The sequence below is a fragment of the Zalophus californianus genome, chromosome 3 (assembly GCF_009762305.2).
Source record: "Zalophus californianus isolate mZalCal1 chromosome 3, mZalCal1.pri.v2, whole genome shotgun sequence".
Classification (NCBI taxonomy): domain Eukaryota; kingdom Metazoa; phylum Chordata; class Mammalia; order Carnivora; family Otariidae; genus Zalophus; species Zalophus californianus.
Genome location: NC_045597.1, coordinates 79323077 through 79347366, shown reverse-complemented (window position 1 = coordinate 79347366; position 24290 = coordinate 79323077). Strand labels below are relative to the sequence as shown.

Below are 24290 nucleotides of genomic sequence, written 5' to 3'. Positions count from 1 at the left end.
GTTGTATCCTAAAATAACTTCAAAGTAAAGTATTCTGTCATATTGAGGAGGAAGAGTCTATACATAGTGATTAAGGATACCTCTATGGAGCCCAAAGTGTTTAATATTTAACATTACTACTTAATTTTCCCACACTCTAATAAGAATCCACATCCTAATTTTGCCATCAATTACTAATCTGGGTCATAATTTACCTATGTATTGATTTCTTCATCCACAGACTCGCTAGGATCACTATTCAATGAAAGGAATACTTAAGTGTCAAGCACTACTGCTTAGTGCAGAAACATAAAAGTGTACCTGGTTTTCATGCTTTCAAACTCAGTCCAGTGGGGAAGAGCAAAAAGCAAACGAAAAATACACCAAAGGCCATAAACACACATTGAATGTGAAACACACATTTCAGGGTCCGTTTTTAACAACGGCGTCTCTCATAAGAAATTTGTTATAAATAAAGAATAGAGTTTTGAACTATGTACTTTTTTTTGGTTTAAGATTTTATTCATTTATTTGAGACAGAGTGGGGGGGCGGAAGAGCACGAGGGGGATGGAGGGGCAGAGGGAGAAGAGAAGCAGGCTTCCCACTGAGCAGGGAGCCCGACAATGACGTGGGGCTTGATCCCCGGACCCTGGGATCATGATCTAAGCTGAAGGCAGACACTTAACTGACTGAGCCACCCAGGCGCCCCCTATGTACTCACGCTTAAAAGTAGGTAGTGAACCCACGAATATCGAAGGTCAACAGAGGTCAATAGGTCTAATTTATAACTTGGCTTTTCTGCGTTCTAAAGCAAACAGGCCCTCATCCTACCAATACAGAACTCTGGAACCTTCACCAAAGAGAATCATCTCAAGCTATTATTCTAGCAATCTATCAATAACTCAAAAAAGAAAAGTAATGGAAGATCTATTTCAAGTATTCCGGATTACCCAGTACCCCCAGATCATAGTATCTAAGCACCTATGTGAACTACTTCTGATGAACTGTGTTTTCTTATGCTTCCAGCATAAGTATATTTAAAAACAAAATAAACAAAAAACTCACACAAAAAAAGCCAGTCATTTTCTGGGTAAAATTGACCTTTTATTTATTTATTTTTAAAGATTCATTTATTTGAAAGAGAGAGTGTGCAAGCATAAGCGTGCAAGTGGAGGGAGGGCAAAGGGAGAGGGAGAGAGAAACTCAAGTGGATTCCACACTGAGTGCAGAGCCCGACATGGGGCTCCATCTCATGACTCTGAGATCAGATCTGAGCCGAAACCAAGAGTTGGACGCTTTAACAGACTGTGCCACCCAGGCACCCCTAAAATGGACCTTCTAGAATATATAAAAAATTTAAGTCATTTTGTGAAAAATTTACATTAAGAATGAAGGAAAAATGAAAAGAATGTCATTTGATAATTTAATAAGGATTTAAACGAGCAATCCAAATTTTTACTACGTATTTACCTGGCCTTAAAAGTATATTTACCAAAAATGAGCCATTCTTTGAATGCAACTAACTAGAACTTATTCATCTCATGAATGGTCAATTCTTATTATTTGTGGTATTTATGTTCTATAAAGTTGCCACAAACATTGAGTTAGTAAACAGGTTAGGTTCCTTTTCTAGTCACTACATTTTCTACCATGTCGAGGCGAATAGATCAATACATAACCCTGTTTTATGCATAACTTAGTTTCATGTGTCTTCCTGTTTACAGACACCTTATTTAATATACATTGTTCATTCACTAATAATGAACTTGTGGCCAACACCACTATGACTCGTGCCTAAACGAAGCTTATCTGATTCACATATCTGTTCCATAAGGCAGGCACGTCACAGCCATTTTGCACGCAGGAATGCTAGGCAGCACTTCAGCATAGCGCTCAGAGGCCATCTCAAATAGTGAAATTATCCAGGCAGTCACTGCATAGGAAGAACTTCAGTACTTTTTGACAAAAATTTAGAATACCCCATTTCACACAAAAATGCAAAAAATGTAGCACGAGAGAACATGAAAATGTGTTTTTACAATATGAAGGCTAAATGGGAAGGCAGAGCATTTGGGGCCTTGCTTGACCTCAGCTGGGAATAAGCATGTCAGGCAATTCCTAATTTTCATTAATCTTTGCATGCACATGTCCACAAATTATCATGAGAGTGCCACGAGTGCTGATTTGGGGGTTACAAATAGAGCTTTAGAAGGGGGAGAATTGCAAATAAGGAACTTGCGAATGAGGACGCTGGTTCTTCTTGCTCAGGTATCACTAAAATGCATTACACTTTTGAAACTTTCATAGCTCATAATTTTTTGAACCACAGCCATCCATATTCTTGGTTCCATAAATGCAAGATCATATTCATTTAGATTTATAAATACCTATGAAAATGATCGATTCAACCACTTTTTTTTTCATTTCTACATCATTTATTTCCTTCCAACCATCTTTGTACATACTGCTTTCAGCACTAATACCATTATAAACTGTATTAAGTAAATTCTGTGGCACAAACATTAAAAAAACAAAGGAATACTGTCAACAAAATATGTGACAGTCCAAACTCTTGTCACAAAATATTTGAAGTTTTTCCTGTGGAATGACTGACTGGATGAGAATAACCTATTTTCCTGTTCTCCTTGGAAATACACTGTTTGCTGAAGAGTTGATGAATCTGAAAAAATTTATCAACTAAAACTCAGTCTTCGACTTCACTTATACTATCAGTTTTATCATCATTATTAAAGCTTAGCATGCTATCTTTTTACATTCATCTTCTAATCTGTTTTATCACTGTAAACTGTCTTATTCTGACAATTCCCTCCTCTTTTTTACTATGGGCAGAAAATGAAAAATTCTGAATTCCAAACAGGACCCAATGAAACATAAAGACAAACAAACAAACAAACAAACAAAGAACTTAAAGGAAACTGAAAAATCTAGACCCTGGTGGTAGACTGAGAGTTAAATAATGTTGTAAAAAATAGCCAAATAAAATCTGTTCAAGCTTCATCTGTTGTCATGGGGCTGAGGATTCCAAATCATTCACTGCCTCCTATATAAAGCTTTGTAAGAGATTTATTTCCTACCTTTATTTTTACTTAATATTAGAAAGAATTCCTCTGAGGAGCAGGTGTGCTTCCTTTTTTTGCATGAGATCCTCTTAAGGAACCTTATCTCCCATCCCATTTCAAGTCCTTCAAATTCAAATCTAGAAAGTCAAATTTATTATTACATAAAACGTAAGCTTCTAGCTTATATATCACAATCACTCTTTCTCTAATCTTGACTTTCCACTCTTATTTGATTGTTTCTTGCAAGTTTTAAAAGATTATTTCATTTTAAATGCCACCAGAAATCTTCTATGAAACAAAGAAGGTTATGAAAAAATAAAATAATCTCTAATATAGTTTCAACTGCTATGCTTATCACCTTTCCTCTTTCCCTCTAGAACATGGCCACTCTTCTAAAGTCTGCCCGATTAATGAAAGAGCAGTTGTGAAGAACAACATTTGAAGGGTTGACTGAACATGAAACTCACTTAAGAATGTCTACTTAACAGCAGAGTCACATGGCAATTTACATGTAAGAATGTTTGCTGCAGCATTAAACTCATGCCAACAAATTTCTGAACCATTTCTCTAATCCATGACTTCTAGCATTATTTTAATGACATGAAAAAATGCTCATAATAATATAAATAAAAAGTAATGATTTTGTTTTTAAGTCTAATTGGCATGCCTTAAAATTTGGAAAAAATACATTAAAACATTAATAGTAAGTTTCAGAAAGTGAAACTACAAGTGATTTGGTTTACTTCTCATTAGTAAAAAAAAAAACCTTTAAAAACAATTATTGAGGGGCGCCTGGGTGGCTCAGTCGTTAAGCGTCTGCCTTCAGCTCAGGTCATGATCCCAGGGTCCTGGGATCCGAGCCCCGCATTGGGCTCCCTGCTCGGCGGGAAGCCTGCTTCTCCCTCTCCCATTCCCCCCGCTTGTGTTCCCTCTCTCGCTGTGTCTCTCTCTGTCAAATAAATAAATAAAATCTTAAAAAAAAATTATTGAGTATTAAACGTCCATAATTTGAGAGGAAAAGGGTACTTATAACCCTATGTGTGAGTAAAGAGATGCCAAGAAAGTGATAAGTAATGGGATTTTTTTAAGAATTTTAATTTTTATATACTGTTTGAGTTACTTTTACCAATTAGCATATTCCATTTTCACATTAAAATTGTATTCTGAAATGATACTAGTAACAAAATTAAAATTATAAATATGAAGAAAAAAGTGGAAGTAAAAACTTAACTTACAGAAAAATGGACACACTCCTAGTACTTGGATCAAGGAAAAAAAGAAAAAAGAAAACAATACTCCCACAACTAACCATTTTAAAATTTTTAGTTAAATTTTTCTCCAGGGCGCCTGGCTGGCTCAGTTGGTTAAGCAACTGCCTTCGGCTCAGGTCATGATCCTGGAGTCCCAGGATCAAGCCCCACATCGGGCTCCCTGCTCAGCAGGGAGTCTGCTTCTCCCTCTGTGACCCTCTTCCCTCTCGTGCTATCTCTCATTCTCTCTCTAATAAATAAAATCTTTAAAAAAAAATTTTTTTTCTCCAAAAGAAAATACCAGGGTCAGTAGATTTACAGATGAAATCTACTGAACTAGCAAAAAAACAAAGGAAAACAAAAAGCAAAACAACTAATCTTATACAAACTGATCCAGAGAAGAGAAAAAAAATGCATTAGAGAATGGTCTGTGGAGTTGTCATAATTCTGACAGCAAACAAATCCAGCCATTCATAGAAGGCCATGATACGTGATCATCCAGTTGAGTTCAACTCAGAAATGCAAGGGTAATTTTACCATTAGAAATATCCATAAGGGGCGCCTGGGTGGCTCAGATGGTTAAGCGTCTGCCTGCAGCTCAGGTCATGATCCCAGGGTCCTGGGATTGAGCCCCACATCGGGCTCCTGGCTCAGCGGGGAGCCTGCTTCTCCCTCTCCCCCTGCTCATGCTCTCTCTATCTCTGTGTCTCAAATGAATAAATAAAATCTTTAAAAAATATATATCCATAAAAGCAATTCAGTTCATTAAAAGATTAAGCAGAAATGCATTTAATAATATCCAATACTCAGTCATGTTCATTTAATAATATCCAATACTCAGTCATGTTTTACAAAACCCCATTAGCAATTCTGATAAAGAATAGCTCAAAAACCTAGAGCAAACATTATCCCTAATGATGAACCAGAAAAGATGAGTTCTGTTTCTACTTGTATTCAACACTGTACAATAAGAAAAAGAAATGTATTATACTATAAGAGAAAAAATACAGATTGTGAAGTCTGAAAAGCAATATTATCACTATTCACAGATGATATAATTGTCACAGAAGACTAAAAAGCCTCTAAAGACAAATTATTAGAACCAGTAAGAATTTAGAAAAGTTAGTAAATATCAGATCAATATATATAAACACCAACCGCATTTCTCTATGCTAGCAGCAATCTGAAAAATAAAGTTTAGAAAAGATACTATTTACAATAGTAACAAAAATATAAGGTAGTAAAAAACACATTCCTTTATTTAAAGACAATGAATCAGACTTAAATTAGTACAGAGAAATACCACATTTATGGATAGAGTTAATATTGAGAGATATCCATTCTTCACTTAAGATTCCCCATAATCCCTACCATAATCCAACTTACAACAAATTCACAAATTTTATATGGAAGAATAAAAAGCCAAATATATCCAAAACTCTTCTGAAGAACTGGATGGGAGTAGGGTAAGGGCAGGAGCATGACTGTCAAATACCTACACATCCCCTAGAACAAAGCAAAATATGGAAATGAATAGAGAGCCCTGGAAACAGCCACTTTTATGTGAAAACTAGATATATGACAGCAATTGTCCTATAAATCATTGAGAAATAATTCAATAAATGTTGCTGGCAGCAAAAGAAACCAGCAACAAAGTGAAAACACTATGGAATGGGAAAAAAAATATTTAGAAACGATAAATGTGATACGGGGTTAATATCCAAAAAATATAACGAATTTATACAACTCCATAGCAAAAAAACCACAAATAATCCAATTTAAAAATGAACGCAGGACCTGAATAGACATTTTTCCAAAGAAGATGTAGGAATGGTCAACAGGTACATGAAAAGATGTTCAACATCACTAGTCATTAGGGAAATGCAAATCAAAATCAAAAGGAGGCCTCACTTTATGCCTGTGAGAATGGCCATAATCAAAAGGACAAGAGATAATAAATAATGGCATGGATTAGGAGAGAAGGGAACCCTTGTGCATTGTTTGTGGGATCGTAAATTGGTGCAGCCACTATAGAAAACAGTATGGAGGACTCTCAAAATATTAACAGAATTACCATTTGATCCAGCAATTCTACTTCTGGGGATATATCCAAAGGAAATAAAAATTCAAAAAGATAATCTGCATCCCCACATTCACAGCAGCATTATTTACAACAGTCAAGACATGGAAACGACCTAAGTGTCCACTGACAAATGAATAAAATTGTGGTGGGCGCCTGGGTGGCTCAGTCGTTAAGCGTCTGCCTTCGGCTCAGGTCATGATCCCAGGGTCCTGGGATCGAGTCCCACATCGGGCTCCCTGCTCAGCGGAAAGCCTGCTTCTCCCTCTCCCACTCCCCCTGCTTGTGTTCCTGCTCTCGCTGTCTCTGTCAAATAAATAAATAAAATCTTTAAAAAAAAAAAAAAAAGAAAGAAATTGTGGTATATATACACACAGGGAAATTTCCCACCATTAAAAAAAAAAAAAAATGAAGAAAACCTACCATTTGTGACAACATGGATGGACCCTGAAGGCATTACGCCAAGTGAAATGAGTCAGAGAAAGACAAATACTTATCTCACTTATATATGGAACCAGAAGAAGAACAACAACAACAACCCCACCAAACTCAGAAAAAGACATCAGATTTGTTGTAACAGAGGGGGTGAAGGGGAGAAACTGGAGAAAGGTGGTCAAAAGGTATAAACTTTCAGTTATAAGGTAGGTTCTGGGGAAGTGAGGTACAACACGATGACTATAGTTAACACTGCTGTGTGATATACGGGAAAGCTGTTTGAGTAGATCCTACGAGTTCTCATCACAAGGAGAAAATTTTTTTCTTTTCTTTTTATTGTATCTATGAGATGATGGATGTTAACTAATAAACCTATTGTGGTGATCATTTCACATATGTGTAAATCAAAGCATCATGCTGTACACCTTAAGTTAAACTTATACAGCAATGTGTATCAATTATTTCTCAATAAAAATGGGGGAAAATACAAATATAAATAAATAAAAATCTGTTATCCATATGAAAAAAAAGGGAAATTAGATCCCTACTTGGTATCATATTCAAAACTAAAGTCTAAGATGGTAAAGTCATGAAAGGTAAACCTTTAAAATATTTAGAAGAAAACACAGGAAAAGTAGTTGTCTGAAATAAGGAACTAATAATCCAAATCATTTTTTAAAAGTAATTTCTACACCCAACATGAAGTTCCAACTCACTACCTCGAGATCAAGAACCACATTGCTCTTACTGACTGAGCCAGCTAGGCACCCCTAATAATGCCAATCATGAAAGAAATGACAGTAAGTTTGACTATACTAAGATGAAGAACATTTGTTCATCAAAAGATACCATAAAGTCTAACTGCAATATGCTGCTCTGGACTGGATTCCAAAACAGAAAAATGACTGATGGAAAATTAGTGAAATCCAAATAAAGCATGGAAATTTAGTTAATAATAATGCATCCAATGTTAATTTCTTAGTTTTGACAAATGTACCATTGTTATATCACATGGTAAAATTATAGAGGAAACTAGGTAAAATGTACTGTCTTTGCAACTTTTCTGTAAATCTAAAATTATTCCAAATTAATAATAATAAGAAAGATACCATAAAGTGAAAAGAAGAGCCACAGAACTGGGAGGCTAGATCTGCAACAAATAACTGACAAAAAAAAATAAATAATGTACAGAATATATAAAGAATTTTTACAAAGCAGTATGAAAAAGACAACCTGATAGGGAAATGGGCAAATGGACTGTTCAAAGGAATAACCACAGGAATCACATATATATGAAAAAATGCTCAACATTACTAGCACCTTAATTATATAAGACCATATCGTATACTTACAAGTTTGGCAAAACTGTGATGGTGAAGACATGGATCAATGAAAACTCACACACATCACTGCTGAACATGTAACTGATCCCATCAGTTCAGCAAACAACTATCTTGTAAAACTGAACATTTACATATCTTATCTAAAAATTCCATTTCTAGGTTTAGACCTTATAAAAAGCTCTCATGAATGTATGCTAGGAAACACACAGAAGAATGTTCACTGTAATACTGTTTGTAATGGCAAAAAAGGAACCTCAAAAGTTCATTTACAGCAGAATGGAGGAAAATTGTGGTATGGCATTCACACAATGATGTATCTTATACATAGAAATGATCAAAATTTCTAAAGCAAGAGAATGACAACATTCACAACAGTGGTCACTTCTCTTGCAGGGGTGGAAGGGGGAGAAGCTGGGGTCATGGGATGGGGATGAGTACACTGGTATCATCCACTGCAGTACTGGTGATGTTCTTGGGTTGGGGTCATGGGTTCACTGATGGTGATCTGATTATGTTTTAGAACAACATATTTTATTTTTTTGTCTGTATCAAATATGACATAATAAATAAAATCATCTATGGTGGTTTTGAGGACCAAAGAAAAGATCTATAAAATGAACACAGTGCTAAAATGGCCATGCACAGTGCTCAATGTATTAGCAGTAGGAAAAAAGGGTGGTTCTATTCCTTCAACAAAGATATATTGAATGCTAAGAGTGAAGCACTGGAATACAGAGATGAATAAAATAGTTTCTTCCCAAAGAAACATCTGTGGCCTGTTTATATACTTAACGAAGCATGTGCTTTGCAGACATCATTTGTTAAGTCTTAACAGTTTATCTTGCCAAAATAAACAGACTGGTAACATATCTTAAGAGGAACTTATGGAATAGCATCCTCTGACCTCTGGTATCTCAAAACGAAGAAGCAGGACATTTTCTTAAAACTATCTTTGTTTTCTTTAGTACATATATAACGAATGTTATAATAAATATTCATATATAGTAAAGTACAAATAAAATGTAAAAGCCTTATAAGCTTTTTTATTATTGAAAGAGCAATAATCCCTCCTAGAAAGCCCTGATATTAGACAAAGCAGAAAATCACAGACTCTAAGAGCCCCTATTCATTAGATGGTGATTTAAAATAAGAACTAAAAACTTCTAAAGAGCCTTCTGGTTCCTCCTGAATACCAATACAAGTAACTCATCAGGCAAAGTGTGAGAAATTTGGTTGATGACAATTGGCAACTAAATCTTTCAGTCTAATCACGGAGAACTGAAACCTAACCAAGTGCTTTTTCATAATACTTTGGCCCTGCTCCATGGCCACACTGGCCAACACCCAGCAGCCAAGCCAGAGCACGTGCACAGAGATGACGAAGGAGTCAAGCTAGACACTATGTGCTCATGCCCTAAGTATTGTCAGGCCTGCTGCCAGAAAGGCTTTGGAGAGGGGCTTAGAGCTTATAAGACTACTTGACCCCACTTTACTCCATTTGGGAATGGAGGGTGGAAAAGGTAATCAAACTATGATAACAGCACTTACATTTCAATGCTCATAATTAACTTAGAAGTGTATAGAGGAGTGAATCTGGAGCCCTTCAACCACAGAAAAACATCTGTTTATGTCTATGTGAATATAAAAAAAAAGTCATTAGTTTTATTTATGAAGATGCTGACAAAGGAAGCTTTCTAAAATAAATATGTATATGTGAATCTGCTCCCCCTTTTTGACACTCAATTCAATTTCAGAAATTAAAATCTAACATTATTATTTGATTCCAACTATATGACATTCTGGAAAAGGCAAAAACTATGGAGATAGTAAGGGCGCCTGGGTGGCTCAGTCAGTTAAATGGCTGCATTCGGCTCAGGTCATGATCCCCGGGTCCTGGAATCGAGCCTTGCATCAGGCTCCCTGCTCCGCGGGAAGCCTGCTTCTCCCTCTCCCTCTGCCTGCCGCTCCCCCTGCTTGTGCTCTCTCTCTCTCTCTGTGTGTCTGTCAAATAAATAATTAAAATGTTTTTTAAAACCCCCCAAAAGTATGGAGATAGTAAAAAGATCACTGGTTGCCAGGGGTAGGGGAAGGAGGTGGAGGACAAAAGATTTTTAAGGCCCCAAAACTATCCTGTATGATACTGTAATGGTGAATACATATCATTGCACATTAGTTAAAATCCACAGAACACATAACACCAAGCGTGAATTCTAATGTAAACTATGGACTTTGGGGGATAAGGATGTATCAGCCCTGGTTCATCAATTTTAACAAATGTTTGCCACACTGGTGGAGGGATGTTGATAGTAGGGGAGGCTGTTTGCATTTGTAGGGGCAGGGGGGAAGGATGGGATATGGGAACTCTGATTTTTCATTCAATTTTGCTATGAATCTAAAATTGTTCTAAATAATAAAGTGCATGTGTGTGTAACCCTAATATGAAATATTGTAAAAGTACAAAAGATAACTCTTGCATTGAAAATACATCTCATGCTAGAGTAGTTCTAAATTTGATTGTTATGCCGTAAACAATTCCAAATCTATTCCTAACTATAACGGGACTATGGTTACTATCAGATATTTAGTATGATCCATCCCACTACAATAGACCTTTTTTCTACGAACAGCAAATAACCAACATGAGAACTCCAAATATTGTCCGTGAAACTGAAAAGCTCATTCTTTGATCATCAGTATTTTCTTCATATGTAAACATAAATTACATGAGTTAGTAAAAAAAAGCATATGATTCAGGCATAAAAAAATGCAGGAAGATAGATAATTCATTCTCACACAGAAAGTTTTATTTCTAAGGAATAATCTTTAAGAAGTTCCTTAACCTGGTTTAACTCTGCATTCCATATCTCTGGCCTGAGGCTGGTGCTACTTTATTACTCTTTACAAGGACTTGGGAGTGAAAACAAATTAAACAATCAGAGATTGTAGAGGATGGGGAAGAAGTGCCAAGAACACGGACCACTCGCAGTGTTCCTTTGCAAACATGATGAAAAAATCATTTGGCAGAAATAACTAATGAGACCAAAACGTGCCGACAATAAAAGAAGGTGGGGGGATAAAACTCCAGGTAAATGTAAGAGTAAAAAAAAGTTCTATCGATATACTGTTTCTTAATCTGGAGGTTGGTATACAATTGTTCATTTTATTATTTTTTATAACTTTTATATATATATGAAATTTTTTACTTTATATGAATGAAATATTTTACAGTAAGTTTAAAATTTATAGGCATTGGCACAACCCCCAAGTCCAACGACAGATCAAATAATATATGTAGTGCACAGTGTAAAACATTAATAAGAAAGGACATATGAAAGATTAAAGACTCAAAGAACTCTTATTAGTTTATGCTGTTGTTCACTGGTTGGAAGAATTTAGATTCTTTTCCTGGTGTAGCATTATTTAAGGCAAATAAGGCAATATAGATAAAATCACAGAAATGTCACAAATAAAACTTCATGAACTCTACTTAAAAATTTAGAAGGCTTTGAATGTTAAATGCAAAAGGAATTAATTCATTCTCTTATTTTTTTTTTCTTCTAGCCAGCCCTAAAGGCACAGAATTAATTTAACTTCAGCATACCTATGCAGCTAACAGTATTCCTGGCTTATAAAAGACCCCAAGAGAAATTGATTTAGTGGACAAGTACTGCAGCTGTTAGAAGAATCCTATAGATAGATCACTGGGGGGAGGGGGGAATCTGCCCCCATGAAAACACCAAGAGTCTGAGCTGTAATTTTCAGAGTTTTTTTTAAACATTACAAATTCCTTAATATATTTTCTTCCTTTTGGAAATGCACCTGAATTTTCAAATTCTAAATGCTAAGTAATGTATATATATCAAGCACCCTACCTGGTACATGGTAGGTGTCAATAAATATTTATGGAATTGAATTAATCCAGCAATAATCCTCATGGGCTGACATCTCAGGGACTTGCCTGGCTTACAAGGGGTAAAAGGGCAATCCCTTCTTTCTACCTCATTCTAGTGTTCATTTCTGAACCCCTGGCACATTAGATCTGGTTAGGCTTCTAATGCTAATAACACTGTTTTAAACAATACAAAGGATACTATATGGAACAACAGTTATGACAATAGGTAAGCTTTATTCTCAACCAACTATACTCCACCTCAAGTGCAAGAATTCTGTAAAACATAGACACTGGTTCTGTGCTAGGATTAGCACAGCAAATTGAGAAAACCGGAGGTGACTCATATACAAGTCAGGAAAACAATGCATTGGTAAAATTATGATCTAATCAGGATTAAATAAAACAGTGAAATTATTATTAGTTTTAAAGATTTTATTTATTTACTTGACAGACACACAGCAAGGGAGGGAACACAAGCAGGGGGAGTGGGAGAGGGAGAAGCAGGCTTCCTGTAGAGCAGGGAGCCCGATGTGGGGCTTGATCCCAGGACCCTGACATTGTGATCTGAGCTGAAGGCAGATGCTTAACGACTGAACCACCCAGGTGCCCCAAAACAGTGAAATTATTTTTTAAAGACTTCTTTAGTAAGAATCTTTATTTAAGGTGCAATAATAGCCAATTTTCTAACAAATATCCTAATGGAGGTAAAGCTGTTAATATTAAGAAGTATACTTTAAACATGCAAGGTTTAAAAAAGACTCATGCACCTCATCTAATTCTCATTTAAAAAAAAAAAAACTCTTTCAAGCGGATGAAATGAATGCACATAATGGGGCTGGACAGCTGTCTTGCTCTCTACTATATCACCAGTTTACTCTTCCCTGGCCATCAGAACCACTGGGTGGGGAGGTTGGCATGGCTTCTCAAACAGTCCCATCTTCTTGTGAGTTAAGGGGCAAGGCCAACTATACGTGTATATTGTACGGACATCACCATGCCAGAAAGTGAGTTAATAGCTTTCCCTCTTATCACTGAAATGTCCCAAATTTATGCTTCCCAGTTCTCAATTTCAATTTATAATTTGGCTTTGATGCTTTCCTTTTCACTACGTCTCCTCCCCACAAAGTAATTATTCACTGAGCCAGAGAAAATAGATTCTGAATGAAGAATGCTGAACTTCACATGTACTCACTCATCCAACAAACTGCAAAGTTACTTTACCACGTTACACTCTATAATGAACTTCCTAACAACTTTATCAAGTATCTTTCTCTTTACTGCCTTGTCCTGCTGGTCTCGAGCTTAGGCTACAATTAAAGTTCCTTCTTTACAAAGTTTACCTACTACCACCTCCTTTACATATCCACCCCGAAACATACATGCACACCCAAACACACACACACTTCAAGGTTTAAGCATTGTGCCTGGCTGCTCTGCTCAATTAACTGAACAAGTTATGTGGCTCCTGTCTGATGAACCTACTGGGGGCTGAACTTAAAATTTTCTATTGACAAAAGAAACCAAGAAACAAACTAGAGTACAGAGTTCAAGTTATAGTCTCTTCAAATTTCACTGAATCGATTCAAATGGATGTACTAGTATTATAAATTTTATAAGACAACTGATATAATGTGAACAATTATTTTGTTAGAATTTTAGTTTTTAAGGCAATGATTCCATCTCTACAGTATTCTCATCTCTTCAGTCCAGGAATAGACAGTATCTGATTTCTGGGGTGCAATGAAAAAATTCTTGGCTTCAGGAAGCCTCAAGTAATACCAGGAAATTTTAACAGCCAACAGAACAACTTGGCTGAAGACTGGAATTACTCTTTTTGAGCACAGACTTTCAGTTCACTGCAAGTTGAAGAACAGTCATAAATAACTATCTTCACACATAGGCTAAATACACCAAGCAAAGACATATTTCATGAAACACACATTAGTACCACAAATTTCTCTTCCCATGTAGGTTTTTTTTCTTGCTACAGCCACATAATTACCATCAGAGACATAAACTTCTAAAAAACGAACAATCTGTATGTATTCCTAAATAAATATAGTTTTGAAAAAATATTCTCACAATAACACAGAAGTGTATATGCTGAATCTATTTTCCTATTGGGGGCAAAAAAAACCTCCTTCGCTATTAGAGAAAAACAAAACATTTCATAAAACTAAAATTGTGAAGAAAAGTAATATTAAAACTATTGGTTTGCACAAAACTCAAGAACTTGTCTTACCTTGGTAAAACAGTTTACATATCACAGGTTCTCAATAAGTGCTATTATTTAAAGGTTCATTTTTATCATTATTATTCCACATTTTATTGTGCGTACTGTACAGGCACTTCCGTATAGTTAACCCACCCCATGGAACACTAGAGGGAATTATTATCCTACCTATATCAACATGCTCAAAAAAGGTCAAGCAATTTGTCCAAGGTTCTGTAGTTTATAATTACTTGGCTCATGACAGTACTGTCTCCTTCCAATGTTCATGATCTTTCTGTATCACGCTGACTCTCAAAGCAGTTTTTTTTAATATGTCTCAATTTTTCTATTTTTACTTAAAAGATCATTTTTTAAATATATTTTTCCATCTGAGGTTGACAACTATGTATTATGTACTAGTACTACAATCACTGGGTGCCCAAGGAAACAAAAGATGATGTGACCTGTGTCCTAGAACTTCCACCCTGGTTTGGCTAGATTTGTTCATGTACTTTGCTATTAGTTGCACATTCCCCAGGCTCCCTTCCCCCAGCACACACAAGATATAATGAAAACCACATGAGGTTGAGATGACATTTAGGAGGATTTGTTTAGTTTTCTGGCAACTCATACTGAGGGGCCTCCCTCTTAGCCCTCAACTTCACCAAACCTCGCCTATCTGGATCCTCTGAGCAATACAAAGCTTTAGACAAATCTTTCCCCTTTGCCTTTTTTAATAGGTAACCAATTATTTTTTTTCAATTTAAATTCAATTAATTAACATATAGTATATTAGTTTCAGAGGTAGGTAACCAATTTTTTTTTTTTAGGATTGTATTTATTTATTTGACAGAGAGCAGGAGACAGAGTGAGAGAGAGCACAAGCAGGGGGAGCAGCAGAGGGAGAAGGAGAAGCAGGCTCCCCACTGAGCAGGGAACCTGATGTCGGGTTCAATCCCAGGACCCGGGGATCATGACCTGAGCCTAGGCAGACACTTAACCGAACTGAGCCACCCAGGTGCCCCGGTAACCAATTATTTTTAAAACCATTTTTAAACATCACAGACAGATCAATTAAATTAATTAAAACAAATAAAAAGAAATAACACTTTTCTTAAATGAAATCTATTAGGTATATCATATCTATACCACACCTTCTTGTGAAACAAGCACAATATACATCAGTGTATATAGGCTTTCTGTATTCTAAAATTTCTCTATCAATCTTGACAGAAAAATTGTTTTCCAAGTTGTCAGTCTCCTGGTCAAAATAAATGAATTCTAAACTTAAAATCTGCAACCAAGAATGTTATATATCTTCCAGCAATTCTTCTATAAAGTGCTTAGGAACTTCATTTTTTTTTTTTTTTTTTAAGATTTTTTATTTATTTGACAGGAAAGAGAGAGTACAAGCAGGGGGAGCGGCAGGCAGAGGTAGAGGGAGAAGCAGGCTCTCCGCTCAGCAGGGAGCCCGAAGCAGGGCTCGATACCAGGACCCTGGGATTATGACCTGAGCCGAAGGCAGATGCTCGACAACTGAGCCACCCAGGCACCCCGCTTAGGAACTTCCTTAACCCACAAACGAACTAAAAAATAGCCGTTTCTAAATACGTGATCAACATACTGTTTAATCCACCTGGTTTAGAACAGAGAACAAACCAAGGTGGGAGAAAGCACAATGAAACCATGTAAAATGAAACCTGATTTGATTCAGAATTTGTGCTAATTTGAAAGGGGTTTGAATCAAGCTTAAATTCTTAAAATTTCCCCATATTTCTATGCTCAGAACATAATTTTTCCCCGAGAAATTCAAATCTCACACATGATGCCTTTAAGCTTCTACTCCTCTACTACCTACATTTTTTTCCAACACATAAATACCTGCCTGACCTGGTTCCTTTACTCATCAAACCACTAAAGTGTCCAACTACATAAATCATTCTCCAGTTCTCTATCTTCTGAACACCCCTAAAGGGATACAAAAACTCACAAAGATGTTGCCAGACCCCCAACAAAACAACTCAGTTAGGATTTAACACAAAATTCAAACAGATATCTACAAATATTTTTTACTTACGATCTCTGAAAAAAACCCACATTTCGATTCATAAAAAGAAAAATTAGTTTCAACAATTTAAGAACCACTAGAGAGGAAAAAATCAATTATTTCCCATGATTAATGCAGTTATTCACAGTAACTGTTATAAACACAGCTGTGTTGTCAAGGAGTTTTAGTTTCCTAAATTAAATTTTATATTTGGAAAATATACAATTGACAACTTGTACCAAAACACATCTTTAGTACTGTTATTGATCTTGATTTAAAGAAAATTAAATTCTACCAAGATATACTATTAAACCATAGCATCAAAAAAATTAAATACAGCCTAATCAAAACCAGCATGATTACAATTATTTGAACCAAATTATGTTCATATAATTTCCAGATAAATCCAGATTTTTTAATCCTCAAAAAATATAAAATTACCATATTAGCAATTTTTAAACTTAAAATTTTCATTGTTAAAATGGGCTTGCAACATAATTCTTAATATAGGCACTTCATTCCATTTCCTACATTCAGACACTCAATTATCTCAAAATTAAAATCTTGACACCAATAAATTTAATCTATTAAAGTGATTTTAATCCACAAGACTTTAAAAGTAATGTTTCTAAACAGAGATTACAAATAATTTGCACATATAAACAAAAATGCAATTTCAACAATAGCTAGCACTTGCTTAATTACTTGTCATGCGAAATGCTGCAGAGGCACAGCAAATTTCCTTGTAAAAAACGGAACGGACACAATTTATTTCAGAATAGGCACTCACCACTTCTTCCAATGCAGCACTTCGCCCAAAAGAACAAGTGAGGTGTGTGAGGCAATTAACAAAGGACGAGAAAAGTTCGTTTGGAATGGCAGTTAAAACATTTCGAGGGAACACAGTTATCAGGTTGCTGATAATGCTGGAGATTCCCACAGCTTCTGAATCTTCTATTTCAATTCTACAAATCAAATAATGAGTATTATTAAGTGGTAGTAGAAGAAAAGTCCCAAGAACTCATTTCCAAACATGCAAATATTATCACCCATTCATTTTTAAAGGCGTGTCTCTGTGTATTAATTTCAAATTACCCATATAACTATACTTCAGAATATAAACAGGGAAAAAAAAAATCACTGGTTTTTCTCCTCTAATGTTAAACACAAAGAAAAAACTGAAAGTTCCTTTTTCAGTTATAAAGGGCAAGTATACCTACCCATTGATAGTATTCAGTAATCCCTCAATGAAGTGTGCTAGATAATCAACTTGTGATCCTTCATCGGGGAAGATAGGTCCATGAAGAGAAGCTAACTGGGCAAGGCACTGAAGAGAATCTTGTGCCATATCTGAATCTTCTCTGATTTTTCGATGTACCTGTTAGAAAGAATTACTAATCCATAAAAATAAATTCTTCTTTTGTAAGGGTCACGTGTCTATCATGCCGAATGAGGTAAGAGAAAAAATTCACTGTAGCTGGTTAATTCTAGAAAATTAATTCCTGAACTTAATTTGAAAATTGTCCCTCAGTCCACTTTACATTATAAGCCATGATTTTAAACTTATCAAGTAATTTTTAACTGAAGGCTACCTACATTTTGAAAATTGAACTGTCTCCAGCATGTTATGACAAAGAGAGAAACAGATGCCAGCCAGTCAGACATACTGCTTCTTCTAAAAACAGCAACAACGACAGTCATCTGTATTATGCTAACTATGCCTAGCTACAGCTTCTTGCTAAAGTTAGCAGACAAGTTCAATCAAGAGTATATAGATGCTGCTTTAGCAGAAGTAAACAGTTGCACACTTAGAAAACCAATATACCTTTCAATCCCTAGGCATTCACCCATTCAACCACTATATAAGCACACTCTTTCATTACTGAGATTGCCCACAATTTGTTTGAATTTCATTTTATCCTACACCATTGCTATTAATGGCTGAATTTTTTAAATTTTATTTAAATTATATTTAAGTCCACTTTAAACCTCATCTAGATCTTATTTCAAGGATGCAATACTGATGTGAAACATCTGGTACACAGTATTCTATATGAAGGAAATGCTCCTGAAATACTGCTCCCTAGTTTTAGTGTGTTATTAATATTATCAGATTTTAAAAGATGTTTCATTTCTGTGATCTGACATAATTAAACAGGAAAATACACTTAGGAAAGAAATTACAGGTAATTTTTTATCCTAATCCACCAACCACATTTAACGGCAACCATTTTCTACTTTCCACAAGCATCTGACTTCTCCAGCCCTTCTTTTCTTACACAAATCTCTTTGCTTTCTGAATGTCACAGAATTTTAAACATTGGTTCTCTATTTGTTTCAAGTTACGTTCACTTTGACTCTGCAAATCATTTATAAATTACTTGAAGTTACCATATTTCTCTTAAGTATTCACAGGTACATTTTGGGGACACTGAACACTCAAATCCTTATTCACAGACTGATTTCATTAATCTTTAAACCTTGAACTTCTTAAGGCTGTAAGAAATTTAAAATACTAAAGAGTCACAAAATTAACTGACCTATTGACATGTTTAAAATATTCCACCCTCTTTGGTCTAGAACGGGGGTTGGCAAACCATAGCCTATGGCCAAATCTGGCTTCCTGCTTATTTTGTATGGCCTATCAGATGGTTTTTACATTTTTACAGGGTTGAGGAAAACAAAATCAAAGAAAAATGTTAATTTCAAACACAAGACAATTATACAAAATTCACATTTTAATAACTGAATAAAGTTCTACAGGAACACTGCCACATTAATTTGTTTAGGTATCATCATGGCTGCTTCTGTCCAACAATGGCAGAGCTAAACAGCTGCCTCAGAGAACATATGACCTGCAAAGCCGAATATTTACTACCTGGTCTTTACAGAAAAAGTCTGCCAATCCCTGGTCTAGAATAACACAAATGTTTCTCAAAATATACCCTATTACATTTTAAGTTTTAAATAGTAAATTAAAAGTATAATACACAAATTCATATATCTACATTGTCCAATTCAAGAACTTCTGAACACAACACATTCTCAAATTCCTTATCTGAAAACTGTAACTAAATTTCTCTCATCATGCCTTTTAACCTAATCAACATTTAAACATGTTATCCAGGGGTACATTCTGCCAATGAATATAATGCAATCCCGGACAACAGAGGTTTTCTTTTCTACCTATAGAGCTAAATGTTGCTCATTCCTGGTCGAGAAGTGAGGACTCAAAATATATGATGACCGAAATAGCTAATGTTGATTATGTAATAAAATAAAATAAAGAAACTGCCTCAGAGCCTGCATGTACTACTGTTCAAACTTATGTTCTCTGAAATATGAACCATATAAAACTCATGATAAACCAATGATTAATTCTTGTATAATATAGTAGATTCTTGCTCTTCTTCCAATGTCAGCATTACAAAGGAGTTCTACCGCAACTGAACTATATTATACAAATTAAAAACTGAATTTATCACCTGAATAGGAAAAGCAGAGGGATACAGAAAAGCAAAGTCTAGCAGAACACCCAAGGAGGTGAATGGCAAAGCAAGACAAGGAGTAAAGAGAAGCAAGTTAGTAAGATAAATTCTATTGGAACATGCTGAATCTGAGATGTCTGTGGGCCATCCAAATTAAAACATCGAGTAAGCACTTGGATTATAAGGCCCTGGAACTCTGGAGCAGCCTGTGCTGAATATAGATTTAGGAGTCATCAGTGCAGAAGTGGCGCTTGAAGTCCTACGTGTGGAAGAGAGAGCCCAAGAAAAGTATATACAGTCAGCAAAGTTGAGAACTAAGAGAGAACACTAGTAAGTTTTGAAGTAAGCAGAGAAAATAAGAGAGGTCAAGGAGAATCAAAAAGGTAGGAGGAAAAACTGAGAGTGGTTTTTCTAATACCTTATGAAAGAAAGAAAAATTGAGACATCTGTAAACTTTTGAGGGACAGAATGAAACCTAGAGTATTCCTAAATTCAGATGTGACCAACACATTTAAAGTCTTAAATTCATGCAATAGTATATTTATGTCTACCTACTCAAATCTAGAGAAATAAGGATATCCAATAGAAAACTGCTTTCTATTAGGTAATGAATTCACATAAGTGCAAATAAATGAATGAAATTAAATGATTAGCCACTGTTATTTTTGTAATAAGTTACAAATTAAAATTCCTTAATGAAAGCAATAGGCCACAAACACAAAAATGTTAAAATAACACAGTAAAAAGGGTTAACTCTCAACTTCAGAAGCTATTTGCATGGGGTGGTTCACAGCTGACAGGAGCAGCTGTCTAGTTTGTCTAGACAGCTGTTCAGATTTGGGGGAGCTGTTTCCAGTACTGCCAGCAAGTTTTTCACCTTTTCAAAAACTGCTGGAATGGGATCTTCTTTCAGTCAAATGAATAACACAAAGAACTGAACTTGGATATGTATCAAAACAATTTCTGTCAGATGTGGTAGGCAACAGAATTTGTTAATTTAGTTACAATTACCGCTTTGGTACTGACAGTGTTTTTAGTCATCATTTTTCTGATTTAAAGGATAAAATGTGAGGTAATGTTTATTCCGAACATTTCTATTTTATTTCATTTTTATGTATAACCATGGATGACAAACCTTATTCCAGGTATTGTAAAATATATACCACAAAACTACAATGTTTTAAATGGTTTGTTCAGAAAAGGAAGGCAGTTGTAAGGATAGTAAATAATGTTTTTCTAACAAATGAAAAGGTAAGAAACTAAAATGGTTGGGATTAAGTAAAAGGGCTTCCTTTCTTTTTTTTAAGATTTTATTTATTTATCCGACAGAGAGAGAGATAGCGAGAGCAGGAACACGAGCAGGGGGAGTGGGAGAGGGAGAAGCAGGCTTCCCGCCAAGCAGGGAGCCCGACGTGGGACTCGATCCCAGGATTCCGGGATCATGACCCAAGTGGAAGGCAGACGCTTAATGACTGAGCCACCCAGGCGCCCCATCCTTTCTTTTTTTCTTAATTGGTCTTTATTTGGACTTTTACCCCAGTCATTATATCTAACTAACTTGTGTGCTTGCGCTATTAATAGCAAATCAGCATCCCTCCCCACTCCATACACACATTTTTTTCACCAGCTTTGGACTACTGTAGTGGGGACCCTCATGAGCAAACATAGGAACATATTGCTTACTTCTTGATATTTAGCAAATAACAAACAGGACTATTTAAAGTTATAATTGAGGGTGTGTGGGTGGCTCAGTTGGTTCGGCGACTGCCTTCAGCTCAGGTCATGATCCTGGAGTCCCAGGATCGAGTCCCGCATCGGGCTCCCTGCTCAGCAGGGAGTCTGCCTCTCCCTCTGACCTTCTTCCCTCTCATGCTCTCTCTCTACCATTCTCTCTCTCTCAATAAATAAATTAAAAATCTTTAAAAAAAATAAAGTTATAATTGAAATAAATTGCTATTCAATAACACTAACTTAACCCATGACTGATAAATTAGTACAAAGTATACTACTCTACTACAGTGGTTCTCAAAGTGTGGTCCAGGGATCCTGAGACATTCCTAAGATCATGTCAGGTTATCTATAAGGGCAAAACTATTTTCATACTAATACTAACACAGTATCTGCCCTTTCCATTCTCACTGTCATACATGTATACAATGGAGTCTCCTCAAGGTTACTTTACCTGTAATAATATTACAACCAACTGGATGCAGAAGCAGATCTGAGAAATCTGGCTATCTTCTATTAAGCATAACATCTGAGTTCTGCAAAATTATAAAACAATGCCACTCTTTTCAGGAAACTTCCCTATAGCTATTTGTTCACTAAAATGTTATGTTAATATGTAATGGTTTGGTGTTGCTATTTTTTTTTTTTAAGATTTTATTCTCAAGTAATCTCTCTACCCGACATGCGGCTGGAACCCACAACCCTGAAATCAAGAGTTGCATGCTCCACCAACTAAGCTAGCCAGGTGCCCCCTCGTATTGCTATTTTTAAATGAATTAATTACTTTTTAAAGTTTTCAGTTTGAATTTTTAATATGGTAAATATTAACAGATATAACCCCATAAACAAAAGCTCTTCGGAGTCGTCAATAATTTTTAAGAATGTAAAGGGGTCTTGAGATCAAAAAGTTTGAGAACTTCGGCTCCAGGATATTCAACTCTTCATACTTAAATAACATTTTCATAAATTAGCAAGAACATTTCTATATAATTTCTATTTAAGCAGATGTATTGGTTAGAAGGCTTCAGAGGAGAAAGTAATCTGTCCTATTTTACTTAAAAATACAAAACATGTACTCTTTTCAGTGGCACTCTTCCTTGGCCTTCACCACCAGAGATGAAAAGCAAGACTTACTGTGAAGAACAGCTCCATAACTCTGCTATCCAGAAGAGTCTCCCGCCACGACTCTGTTGGCTTTAACAGCACATTTTGTGAGGATTCAAACATAGCTATATAATGTCTGCCCAGTTATCTAGTGTCAAGGTCAACAACAATAACATTCTTAGTCTAAAGTATAAGTATATCCTAAATATAACAGGAGCAATCCAGAAAGAATGTAATGGAAACAGTTTAAGCCTCTTCACATAAGCTACATAATTCATGCATGAAGCTAAGGAATAAAAGGCATTAGGTGCTTAAAAAAAATGCTACAGGAATATAAAATCACAGTTTCATCAGAATTACATGTCATGCTGCAGGGATATAAAAACTTTGATAATCAGAGATCTTAATGGTAGCAACAAAAGGAAAAATGTGACTATAAAACTGATACCAAAATATATACAAGAAAGGAAAAATCAATTTCTGAATATTTATCCCACCATTTCCCCCAATATCTTACTAACAGCTAAAACTACATATACAAAATATAAGTCTCATAAAAGACTACTTGAAAAAATAGTATTTTTCCCAAAGAAGTATATTCACTGGGTAACAAAAAAAGAACAAGAGCAAATATACATCATACTGAAGCAGAAAAACTCCCACACATTATATTATGCAAATACCAATTCCAGACAAAGAAATAATCAGTTTATGTACAACTCTATAGATACTCACTTAAAATGCCACAGACTAAAAATCAACTTTTATGGTGTTCAAGTGTTTCAATATCAAACATGCTTCTAATGGAATCCTATCTTTGCCATACTTCAAATAACCGTAATATACTCTTAAGTGTCCACGAATATAATTCACGCAAGGACACTGATGTAGAAACTGAGGTTTTTAAGAAAAGGGAAAGCTGTCTGGGCATGAAGAGAGTAGTTATGCCCCTTCCACTGCTAATCAGATGTCCAGCTAAATACATCAACAGGGCAACATTCTCATCACTCAATGAGAAATTTCAAAAATAGTTATCCAAAATTATAGCTTGCAAAAATTAGACACAAGTTCAAATGCTGTATTTTCATTAAAGCCCAAATCATTAACAGAGAATATTAAAGGCTATGAAAATGCTTTGGAAATCATTTTTTAAAAGCTTATTACTTAACCCCCTTTTGAAATATCTTAATACTTTGTCTCAAGAGCAAGGAGGGGACTATAAGTTGTTTCAGAAGAGAAGTCTGCTTGCTTATTTCAGAAAAATTGCTCCAAAAATGTTCTGCAACTCCATTTGATTGATGAATAAAAGTGAAATTCAAGTCAGTCACATAATTTCACTTTTCCCTTCCTTTATCTGCCCCCTTGTGGAGGTGCAGGGAAAGAGTCAAGAGATACAAGAGCAACGGTTAAAACGAAGTAAGCCTGGATTTTAGAGAGAAAAAAAAAAATCAGGCCATGAGTACTAAGAGTTTTCAGTGTGTTAATTATTTTTTAAATGATTTCACTTTCGCACTAGGCACATATTTTGATCTTATGTTGTTAATGTGTTCTGCATTCAGAATATACTGATTGAATACTAGGTATTTTTACATGTTGTCTAAAATGAAGGCTTATCTTAGAGAAACAAGTATTTGTGGATGAAATCACAGGG

At 35.5% G+C, this 24290-nt stretch overlaps 1 protein-coding gene across 4 annotated transcripts in view; it reads right to left on the bottom strand.

Annotated features, from left to right (window-relative positions):
- Positions 1–24290, bottom strand: part of XPO4 (exportin 4) — a 117290-nt gene that overhangs the window by 24235 nt on the left and 68765 nt on the right. For all 4 annotated transcript variants that reach the window (XM_027590102.1, XM_027590103.1, XM_027590100.1 and 1 more), the window contains 3 exons: positions 22670–22782; positions 17540–17697; positions 17110–17284 (listed from right to left, as the gene is read on the bottom strand). In XM_027590102.1, coding sequence (XP_027445903.1) covers positions 17110–17284; positions 17540–17697; positions 22670–22782 — 446 coding nt within the window. The remainder of the gene's footprint in view (positions 1–17109; positions 17285–17539; positions 17698–22669; positions 22783–24290) is intronic.